General features: G+C 44.5%; 2 protein-coding genes across 3 annotated transcripts; one reads left to right on the top strand and one right to left on the bottom strand.

Moving 5' to 3' along the window:
• Positions 1 to 237: 237 nt before the first annotated feature.
• Positions 238 to 5,474, bottom strand: Mmachc (metabolism of cobalamin associated C). Its single transcript, XM_005317972.5, has 4 exons — positions 5,318 to 5,474; positions 2,997 to 3,191; positions 2,008 to 2,160; positions 238 to 1,549 (listed from the first exon to the last, which is right to left on the bottom strand). Exons 1-4 carry the CDS (start codon positions 5,396 to 5,398, stop codon positions 1,133 to 1,135), a joined length of 846 nt encoding a protein of 281 aa, XP_005318029.1. The 5' UTR covers positions 5,399 to 5,474; the 3' UTR covers positions 238 to 1,132.
• Ccdc163 (CCDC163 homolog) lies at positions 5,456 to 9,779 on the top strand. 2 transcript variants are annotated; one of them, XM_013363535.4, is made up of 10 exons: positions 5,456 to 6,133; positions 6,257 to 6,290; positions 6,452 to 6,639; positions 6,729 to 6,810; positions 7,069 to 7,261; positions 7,374 to 7,441; positions 8,073 to 8,140; positions 8,443 to 8,543; positions 9,129 to 9,256; positions 9,498 to 9,779. In XM_013363535.4, exons 1-10 carry the CDS (start codon positions 6,056 to 6,058, stop codon positions 9,608 to 9,610), a joined length of 1,053 nt encoding a protein of 350 aa, XP_013218989.1. In that variant the 5' UTR covers positions 5,456 to 6,055; the 3' UTR covers positions 9,611 to 9,779. The 2 variants fall into 2 exon arrangements, with proteins under 2 accessions (XP_013218989.1, XP_040144512.1); XM_040288578.2 differs by having other exon boundaries at positions 8,440 to 8,543.
• Positions 9,780 to 11,329: the final 1,550 nt, after the last annotated feature.

Raw genomic sequence — 11,329 nt, 5'->3', positions numbered from 1 at the left:
AATATTTTTATAAGATATAGATGGACACAATGCCTTTATTTTATTTTTTATGTGGTGCTGAGAATCAAACCCAGTGCCTCACACATGCTAGGCAAGTACTCCACCACTAACCCACAATCCCAGCCCCTAATCTTTGATTTTTAAGAATAATTTATATTTGTTTGCTTTCCTTCTTCAGGGGAAAAATAGGGAGAGCTGCCTTAAAAGTATATTGAGAGGAAATACAGGTAGATCCAGTAAATTGAACCAAGTGTACATTTTGTTTTAATACATCTGGGGGAGAACAACGGGCTCTGTGATGGTATTTGCCCAGGGTACTGTGATTTATGAAGTATGTTGGGTTGAAGGTTATGTTCCCAATTTATAGAGAGGGCTGTCAGAGAATCGGAAGTTTGGCCTCTAAAAATGCCTGTTTACCTGCATTGTAGGCCTAGGTCCTTTTGGAAGTCAAAGGGGGAGAGGAAAACAAAACACATGGCTGGTGGCCTTGGGTAGGGCTTAAATAACAAATAGTGATCACTTTACCTTCCCTGGTTTCTAGCCATGATATAGGGCAGTAATTATTATTTTGGGGAGGTACTAGGGACACAACATCTTTGTTTGTATGTGGTGCTGAGGATCAAACCCGGGCCGCATACATGCCAGGCGAGCATTACCTCTTGAGCCACATCCCCAGCCCTAGGATAGTCATTTTTGACCCTCACTATACAATTGCCCTAAGGGAAACTCAGCCAGAAGTTAGGTTTCTTCTAGGCTCTTCAGGTTAGGGCAGATTCATTATTGAGAATCCTATCTAAGTGCCACCCCTTCAGAACTGACTGGATCTGTGAACAGGATTCCTAGTGCCTTCAATAAATATCAACATACTATTTATTATATGCCAGACATTTATTTAATCCCCACAACCCTATGAGGGTACTATTTGGGGATGACTTCCTTGACACACACCATAGAAATGGGGCAAGAATCCCATACCCAATGTTAAGTGCAGATTTGCCTTAACCAAATCTTCCTTATTCTTAATAAATCTGGACCAAGAAATGGTCATCTTGTACCCAAAATAAAATCTTATTTTTGCCACAAGTCCTAGCAAGTACCACTATAAATGGGATTCCACAGAATAGGGAAGGTATCAAGGGCCAGGGGATACAGGTGGCGAGATGCTGGGGCTGAGCCAGCTCCGTGCACTGCTGGGAATCTGGGGCTTCTTTGTGAGTGTTGTAAAGGGAAACTCGGGGAATATAGGGCTAGGCTCCTCTTTGGTCTGGGCCAAACCTAGTAGGGCTAAGCGTTGGGCAGGTGGGGTGGAAAAATAGGTTTTTTGTTCTTCTGAGTAACGCTCTTGGGGTGTCACAGCATCCCGGTAAGTCCAGTCACGCCAATGGAAATTGAAGCCTTCAAGCAGGGTAATTCGGGCAGCTCTAGAAGGTACACAGTCTGGGGGCTTTTTCCGTGGCAGATCTGGAGTCTCTGTCCCTGGCAGCAACACGACACCACGGATGGCAAACCAGCCCCCAAATCGGGGGTGTATGCACACACCTGCTATATGCTGGGGAGTGAATGAAGAGAAGCAAGGTTATGGAGGTCACCTTGGCCCAAGTTCCACCATTCTAAGCTATCCTTGTTCACTTATTTCCCACTAAGTGTACACCCGATGCCAATGCCAATTATAAAACTGTCCCTCTCTTGTGGACAACCCTTCATAAACTCTTATGAAGAGTATGAGTAAGAGCTCCCTTAGGCTAAGGCTCAGTCAACTTCCCAGTCTTATCACTGGTGTCCTGATCGTTATGTTGCCTCTTCTATCCTGAGATAGACTTGTAAGAGACAAGTTTTAAAAACAGACCAGATTTTCTGCTCTGAAACATGCCCAGGTAAACTCTAGAAAATCATAGGGCTGGCCCATGGGCCAGGACATAGCTGCTTTGTGTCAAGGAAGGCAGAGGAATATGGAACTGGATAAGGATATGAGGGTCTTGGCATTTTCTTTCACACTTGCTCTCTGACCTGAGTTCCCCACGGGTCAGCTTCCACATCTTGGCGTTGGTAGTAATAAGCAGCTCCTGCCACATGGGCTGCTGTCTGGGCCAGAATCTTAGGGCGCCGGTTGGGGTATACCTCGTAGTCAGCAATGACTTCCATCTGCAGCTCTGGGAGGCTCTGGGACAGAATTAAGAGGCTCCTGTCAGCATGAGGGGAGTTGTGATTTTATCCCAGGAAGCCCTAATTTGTGTGTTAACACCGTCCTGTCCATGTATAGAAAAGAAAATGAGCTTAACCTGGGAGGCTCCAAAGTTAGGAAAGTTACAGTTCTTTCCAAACAGGGCCCATATATATACATAAGAAATGTACAAGGACTTGCTCAGGAAGTCTCCATTGTGAGGAGTGATTTAGCATTGCGCTTCAGAATACCAGAGTAGGGAAATCTACTGTGTGTACAAATGTATGTGTATATGAAAGTTTATGGGGCTGGGGATGTGGATCAAACAGTGGCGCGCTTGCCTGGTATGCGCGGGGCACTGGGTTTGATCCTCAGCACCACATAAAAAGAAACTAAAGATGTTGTGTACACCGAAAACTAAAAAATAAAAAATTCATTCTCTTAAAAAAAAAAGAAAGAAAGTTTATGGCGGGGATATATTCTGTCTTCAGAAGGCCCCCAAAACTGCATAAAGCATAAAGGTCAAAGGCAGACAAGAAATGGAGGATGTTGGGCTCATCCTTATTCCACATAGAGGCTAAGCCTGGTCTGAGGTTCATATAGTTATCTCCCAATGCAGGGTGAATGGACAGACTTCAGACTGGGGATCTGCTAAAGGAAGGTGGTAAAACCTAGATATGAAAAGGAGAAATCATAGAATGTCAAGGCTGGTTTTAGGATATCATTTCACATGTGAGGTGGATCCTAGCCCTAGGTTCAGATCCTGTGCTAAGTTTAGAGAAAGTGGGAGCAAGGGTAAGTTTGGGAGCTGGGGTGAAAGTTGACGTTTGCTCACCTGTCTAACACGTCTCAGGTGGTAGGCCACACACTGATCCACAGGGTCAGTTAGTGATTGGAGGTGGTGGCTCTGCAAGAAGGGCTTGAGGGCCTGGTCAAACATGGCCGGTGTGCTGAGTACCAAGAAGGCCAGTGTAGGTCCTGGCAGGGGCAGGTGGAAGGCTGGAGGCAGGAGTTCATTGTACCATGCCACCTAAAACAGAGAAAGTTCAGGCCAAGCTGGCCAGCTGATTAACCTTAGCCAGCCCTTACCTCACCAGGTATTCAAAGCCTTATACATTTTGCTCCATTCTCCAACTCTTTCAATAAATTTTCACTGATGCTGTGTAATTATACATTACATTGTATAGGCATCTCATGTGACTTTGACAGGGACTTATTTATTTGGTACTGGGGATTGAATGCAGGGATGCTTAACCCCTGAGCTATACCCCCAGTCCTTAAAATTAATTAAATACCAGGGATTTAACCCAGGGATGCTTACCCACTAAGCTACAACTTCAGCCCTTTTTATTTTTTGGGATTGGGTCTTGCTAAGTTGCTTAGGTACTTGTTAAATTGCTGAGGCTGGCCTAGAACTTGAGATCCTCCTACCTCAGCATCCCAAATTGCAGGGATTACAGGTGTGCACCACAGTGCCTAGTTAAAGAAGGTAAAGAAGGTCACAACCGTAACAGAGGATGGTTATGATTGAAGAGTAAAATGACATCGGTTTTAGTGAGATCTGGCTGCAATGTAGAGGCAAGATGACAGCAAGAAGGCTATTAAAAGTAATCCAAATAAGAAATGGTGGCTTGGACTATAGCATAGATCAGTGGAATGGAAAACAATGGACTTGGGAGACTCAGGAGATGAAGGAATTGGTGGTTGATTGGATGTTTGGGTGACAAGGTGAGCAACAGCTTAGGTTGGTTGTCAGGCCTACAGCTGGCTCTGTTCAGTACAATATTCCCCACTAACCAGGTCTACCTGGTTTGCCAGAGCATTCTCACTGTGCCCCCACACATGCCATCCATCACTACACTACCTCCATGCTTTTACACAAGTTTGTATATTAGATGTACACAATCCTCTTTCCTTTCAATATATCTGTTCATATATAGCTCTTTTTTTTTTTTCCTTGCAGTACCTATGATTGAGCCCAGGGCCTTATGCATGGTAGGCAAGTGCTCTTCACTGAGCTATATCCCCAGCCCTCAATTTCATTTTTTTTTTATTATTTAATATTTATTTTTCAGTTTTTGGCGGACACAACATGGTTGTTTGTATGTGGTGCTGAGGATCGAACCCGGGCCACACGCATGCCAGGCCAGTGCGCTACCGCTTGAGCCACATCCCCAGCCCCTCTCAATTTCATTTTTTTCTGGCCAATCCTTTCTCAAGGCAGACCCAACCTATTTTTTTCTGTCTCTATATATCTTTCCCTCAACACTGTTGTGGACCTCTCAGTGGAATTAGTGGGAAGTAAGCTACCTCTTAAGCATCAGGCAAATGGCTCAAGCAGAGTTACCTTATGTATCTTTAACATTGTGACTTAAGCAAGCTCAATGCACCAAGCACTAATGTGAGGAAAATGGACTTATATGTAGCTCCATGTGGTGACAGATGCTGGTAATCCCAGCAACTCAGAAGACCAAGACAGAAAGATCACAAGTTCAAGGCCAGGTTGGGAAAATTAGACCATGTGTCAAAACAAGAATGTAAAAAAGTCTGGGGATGTAGCTCAGTGGTAGAATGCCCCTAGGTTCAATCTCCAGGATCGATCTATCTATCTGTATTATATAAAAATATATAATATATAAATAAAATAAATAAAGGAAAAAGAAAACACTTATGTAAAATGTGGGGGAAGGGAAGGCGGGGGTGAGAGACATCTGTGCCAGGCGAATGCAAATAATTTCTATATCCAGCACCAATGGTTAGTAGCATCATGAATTATCCTTCTGTTGGAAGACAGAACAAAACAGTCTATTGTTTCTTGTTCAACACCAGGGAATGCCTTTCCCTCCTCGGCTGTTCTAAATTATAATCATGCAAACCTTCCATGCCATGTTCTTTCCTAACTCCTTTAGGAAGCTTCTAAGGAGATTCCAGACCCACGGGTACATGTTTTCTCTTGTTAATTATGGTTACAGAATCCCATCCTTCAGTCCGGCATATCGGGGTAAAAGGACAAACGTGTGACACATTGTCACAGTCGTCAGATGGACACCGGGCCGGAGGAAGTTGGGGAGGATAAGAAGGTTCTCGGGCCTCACGCCGACTCCACCAAGGCCAATCTTACACTTCTTCCTAGAACCGCAGGAGGGATAAACCAACCTGGAAGGGGTAAACCTCGAAGCCAAAAGGACACAACGTGTCCTCAATCTTCTGCTTCAGTTCTGCGACATGAGGCTCCATAGCGCACGCTACACGCTGAGCTTGCTGGGGAATGGAGTCTAAAGAATAATTGCGCCGTTAAGGTTCAAGGTAGCTTGGACTTCATTTCCCAGGAGCTACTGGGACCAGTAGCGGCAGAATGGTAGGCATCTCGGGATGCGTAGTTCGTTTGGTCCTTGGAGCGTACCGCTTCAGAGTCTGAAAAACTCGATGTCCCGACAAGCTTCACATTGGGGCGTGAACGCACTTGTCTTTCAGGGAAACGTAATTCGGCCGCTTAGGTAGCTAGTTGGCTAGAGGCGTGGTGCAGCGGCGCCCATTCTGAAGCCATACATTCTCCGCCTACTGGAGGGTTTGAATCTAGCAGCGGCAACAGTCTCTGACAGGTTTGGCGTGATGGCTACAGGGTCCTGGAGCTGGAACCTGGATTTCGACCTAGATTTGAAGTCTTCTACTCCCACTTGATATCTGTGTATCAGGGTATTCTGTTTCCCCGAGAACGCTGCTTTCTTGCCAAGAGCCATACTCTTGGTCTGATATTGCCTCCCTATCCTTAGTATTGCATATTCACTCTCCTTCCATCTAACGGTGTTGCCTTTCCTGGGCTGTTCCTCGGGTATCCCCTGCTGGAAGAACAAGGGCAAGAGTGGTCTGGGAACCAGACCCCAGTCACTGGAAATGAGTAGGAGCCTGAGCTGGTCTGACCAGATTGATGTGCTTTTGCGTGCAACTGATGGGCATGTGGCCCGCATTAAGGTAAGATGGCACCAGAGGCTCCAATTGTTGTTCTTCTTCGTTCTTCTTCTTGTTCTTTTGGGAGGGGGGGGTCAGATTAGACTACACCAAATTCATTGGCCTGTACAACTCTTTCTTTTGTAGCAGAGGCTGTATCCCCTTGGGGTCTCCACCTCAGGTAAGTATTGCCCCTTTCATTCATCAGCCTTTTCTCTTTCAAGATCTTCCTTCTTCCAGTGCCTGTATCATCACTATTTCTTCCAAATTCCAACTCTTTGCTTTTCTGAACTCTCTTATCCCACACAAAGATTCTGTCCTTGTCCCTTATTCCCTTGGCAGGGGACCTGGCTGGATCCTGGATTTCCTCTCATCACTTGTCTCCCCAGTCAGAAGACCAAGCTCAACAGCCTTGGGCTCTAGAGACCCTCACTGTCCCAGAGAGACTAAACTGGGCTGAGACCTATAGCCCAACCTCTCTCTGGAATGAAGTTACTATTCTCCGATTGGAGGTTCAATCTCAGGCTCAGGTGAGTCTTGGAATCCTAGATGTGTATATGTGGTGTTTGTGTGGGAAAGTCTTTTATGCAGTAGTTAATGTGCTTTTCTGCCTGGGTAGGTAATTAAGGCACTAAGGAAGACTGTTCAGAGATTGCTGGAAGAGCAAGAGCAACAGATGTCCAAGATCAGTGCTCTGGAAGGTATCAGTTCAATTCTTCATATACACAGATATTTTTTTCCCCCAGCACTGGGGATTGGACCCAGGGCCCTTTGCTATGTTAGGCAAGGACTCTTACCACTGAGCTAAACTCCCAGCTCCCCATACACACTGCTGTATATGTGTGCACATGATTTTGCTGCATACCTATTGTTTGTGCACATGTGTCATGATTTGCAAGAAGAGTCTAGACTTGTGTGAACCTCTCAGAGGAGCTAACCCTCAATTTGTACCACAATAGCATCACTAAGGTTGCTGCAGGGGGGCCCAGAAGGTCGAGCTCTTCTCCTGGAACAACACCTGGAGGGGCTGAGAAGGGAACTGCAAAGCCTTCAGAATCAGGTATGGGAGCAGGCCCAAGCCCAAGTCCAAATGAAAAAAATACCAGGAAACTACAGTTCTACCAGTGGCTTTCATCATGAGCTCCAAATTGAGTAAGTGATAGGCCTCACTTTCTTGAGTCCTCTGAACTCTTGGTATTCCAGGAGGCTTATTGCCTCCTCGCTCTGTTGGTTGACTGTAGAATGACTGCCATTACTTCTGTAGGCAGCAAATACTGTGGAAAGAATCAGAGATTTTGCGAGAGGAACTGAAGTTGCTTCGGAACCAGCTGAGTAAGTAAAAAATTGTGGGTATAAGTTCCCTTGTCTCCCTTTTTGGAATGCCTTTTTTCCTCCCAGTAAGTGATCAAGCTCTACCTGTTTGACCTATTAAGAAATCTGACACTGGGTGCGGTGGCACCCACCTGTAACCCCAGCAGCTTGGGAAGCTGAGACAGGAGGATTGTGAGTTCAAAGCCAGCCTCAGCAACAGTGAAGTGCTGAGCAACTCAGTGAGACCCTGTCTCTAAATAAAGTACAAAATAGGGTTGGGGATGTGGCTCCGTGGTCTAGTGCCCCTGAGTTCAATCCCTGGTACCAAAAAAAAAAAAAAAAAGAAAGAGAAAGAGAGAGGGAGGGGGAGAGAGAGAGAGAGAGAGAGAGAGAGAGAGAGAGAGAGAGAGAGAGAGAGAGAGAGAGAAAGAGAGAGAGAGAGGGAGGGAGGCAGGGAGATAGATACCGAAATATTTTGTTTTGTTCATTGCCTATCATGGTGTGAGTTTTGTCTATTCAGTCAGCTTGGAAGCTTCTAACATCTAGACCAGAATGCTTTTTGTCTTAGTTTTCAGTACCAGGTTGGTTATAAGACAGCGAAGGAGAAGGAAAAAATTGGAGACTACCCCCTTAAATTCTCTTTCATCTTCAGGCCAGCACCAGGAGCTGCTGCTGAAGCAGATGACTGAGGGGCAGCAGGCTCAAGCCCACAGCTGGAAGGTAGAACCAACATTAGACCTATCTCCACATATTTCCTTGTGGAGGCACCATCTTTTTTCTGTTTGTCCTATTATGCAAATAGGCCAGGATACCCTCTCCTACCAGCATCTTTATCTCTTTTTTTTTTTTTTTTGCTGTGCTGATTCCACTTTCTCCAGAGCTCTTCTTTCCAATTCCTTTGCTATAAGAAACTGTCCTTGCTTATATGAAGGTTCCAAGTATGCTAAAGAAGCCAATTGTGGGGAAGGGGTTTCTTCCTGGAGGGAGAAAGTTTGGTCCTAACTGGGCCCATGGTCTAGCAGATGTTGGAAAAGCTGCAAAGTGGCCAGGAGAACAAGAGTCACACCCTGGAGGCTGCCAGGACAGAGTCCCAGGATGCCCAGCAGGAGCATAATTTCCTCAGGTCAGGTGGTGTGGGTGCTGTGGCAGGGCAAGGGATTTGACTCATAGAGGTCAGGCATTGGGGCCAAGTTCAGTTATTCTAAATTTGACCAGGACTGGTGGGGGCAGACTGAGTTTTTGGGTTGCAGCCCATAAGGCATTCTTTATTTGATACAGAGCAGTGAGATAATTTTTTTAAAATTAATTAATTGTTTTTAGAAGTAGTTGGACATAATACCTTTATTTTATTTACTTATTTTTATGTGGTGCTGAGTCTCGAACCCAGGGCCTCACACGTGCTAGATGAGCGTTCTACCACTGAGTCACAACCCCAGCCCTGTGTGAGATATCTTTATATATTTGGATAATAAAGGGGGAGGATTGGGTTGGGGTTGTGGCTCAGCGGTAGAGTGCTCGTCTGGTATGTGCGAGGCCCTGGGTTTGATCCTCAGCACCACATAAAAATAAGTAAATAAAATAAAGGTATTAAAAAAACTTAAAAAAAAATAAAAGGGGAGGATTATGAAGTACTGGCCTTAGGAAGTAGGATAGATCTGTGCTGGGAGGATTATGTCACCTCTGTCTCTGATTCTGTTCTTCTTTCCAGGACTTCCTTTGATGTCTTCCAATCTAAGCTGCCCCTGGCCTTCACCTTCACCAAGTCTCTTTGTTCAGCTAGCTCTGAAGTCAGTCTTCTAGATAGTAACAGTAACTGGGAACTTTTAAGGAAATTAGGTAAGGGTGAGGGAAGGGATCCTACTTCTGGGGTTGGCTGAATCTGAAGGGTGCCTGGATGTTTGGCACTGGGTAAAATCAAATCTGCCTTTTTCTTTGTGAATCCATCAACTTCTGTTTTATCTCAAATCAGTCCTATATGTCCCTTTCCATCAGACAGGCCCAGGACTTAGTTCTGTGTACATAACAGTGCTTGCTGATTTGTTTTTCTCTTCTCTTTTCCTTTCTCCTAAATCTCCAGAGGAGCATCATTTTCAACCTGATGCTGAGCGTCTCTCAACTCCATGCTCAGGGAATCTTGAGCAAGCGAACCTATCCCTTCAGGGTCCCAAGATACTTCTGAGTGACTTGTAATGACTTTTTTGAGAATAGTGAGATGAAGGCTTTTTTTGCGCATCCTCCCCTCTTGTTCTGGGCAGCCTGCCAATCCCCTCTCCATCTAGTTGGTATCTGACATTTCTAGTGAGGCTCCTCACTGTCTACCTGTCCCTGCCCCTAACTTCAATAAAATGGTTTAACTCTCCCTGATGTGTTTTATGTGAATCAGTACCCACATGGGATAGACTCAGCAATATCCTTTCTTCTTTCTGTTAGTTGTTTTCTGTGACCTTTTCCTCTGAAATCTGAGTTCACAGATGTTATAGCTATACTTTCTGAGGTGAACTGGAAGGACACAGAAACTCCCATTCTGGTGAGCAGAAAGAGAAAGGACACTGCCCTGGGGCAGTAGTGCTATGGGGTTGCAGAGGAGGGTGATATTCTGGTGGGCCATGGACCTGTATCTGCTGCTGCTGCTTCTTTTTCTTCTCTCTTTCTTTTTGGTACTGGGGAATGAACCTAGGGTACTTTAACACTGAGCTACATCCGTAGTCCTTTTTAGTTTTATTTTGAGACAGGGTGTCATGAAGTTGCTCAGACTAGCCTAAAAATTGTGATCCCCCTGCTTCAGCTTCCCAAGTCACTGGGATTATAGGTTGCAGTACCATGTCTGGGCAGCATCTGCTTTTTGAGGCTTTCACCTTATCCTCAGCATTCCAGACTGCATTTCTTCAATAGCCTTCTTCTTCCTGGTCTGTCAATTTGACTAAGTTAGTGGCCTACAGAATATTTTGATTGGACGTCAAGTAAGAAATAGTTTACATTGTGACCTAGTAAATATACATGTGCATATTTATTAACTGAAACAAAAATTTTATGATTCAATATTTTTTTACACATTATTTATTTACTTATTTTTATGGTTCTGGGGTTCAAACCTAGGCCTCATGCATTTTTTAAAAAATTTTCTTATTTATTTTTTTAGAGAGAGAGCGAGAGAGAGAGAGAGAATTTTTTTGTAATATTTACTTTTTAGTTTTTGGCAGACACAACTTCTTTGTATGTGGTGCTGAGAATCGAACCCGGGCCGCACACATGTCAGGCGAGCGCGCTACCATTTGAGCCACATCCCCAGCCCCCCTCATGCATTTTAAATAAACACTATCCTATTGGATTATACCTCTAGCCCATTTTGAATAGGTTTCATTTTTTAAAAAGTGCCTTGTTGCTGGGCCTTGTGGTGTGCATGTATAGGCCCAGTTTCTCAGGAGGCTGAGGCAGGTGGCCAGCTTGCACAATAAAGGCAATATAGCAAGATCCTGTCTCAAAAAAATCAAATCAAATCAAAATAAAACAAAATTTCTTGTGGATAATGATTCCAGTCCTTCTTCTGTATGGTTGCTCTCTGTAAAATATATTTTCCTAGGTGACTAAGGGCAACTTTACTTTTTTATTACCTGGGCTTTATGTTTTAGATAGTATAGTCCAAGGTTTCCTAAGAATCAGTGGCACCTCATCAAAGCCTCTTCCATTCCTAAATGTAGGCAAAAGACAATGTTATTCTTCCCCCAAGTGGATTTTTTTTTTTTTGATACTAGGGATTGAGCCCAGGGGTGTTTAACCACTAAGCCACTTCCCCAGTGCTTTATTTTTTTATATTTTATTTTTTAAAGAGAGTGAGAGAGGAGAGAGAGAGAGTGAGAGGGAGAATTTTTAATATTTATTTTTTAGTTCTCGGCAGACACAACATCTTTG

Source organism: Ictidomys tridecemlineatus, chromosome 11 (assembly GCF_052094955.1).
Source record: "Ictidomys tridecemlineatus isolate mIctTri1 chromosome 11, mIctTri1.hap1, whole genome shotgun sequence".
NCBI lineage: Eukaryota > Metazoa > Chordata > Mammalia > Rodentia > Sciuridae > Ictidomys > Ictidomys tridecemlineatus.
This window is presented reverse-complemented; position numbering and strand designations above follow the sequence as displayed.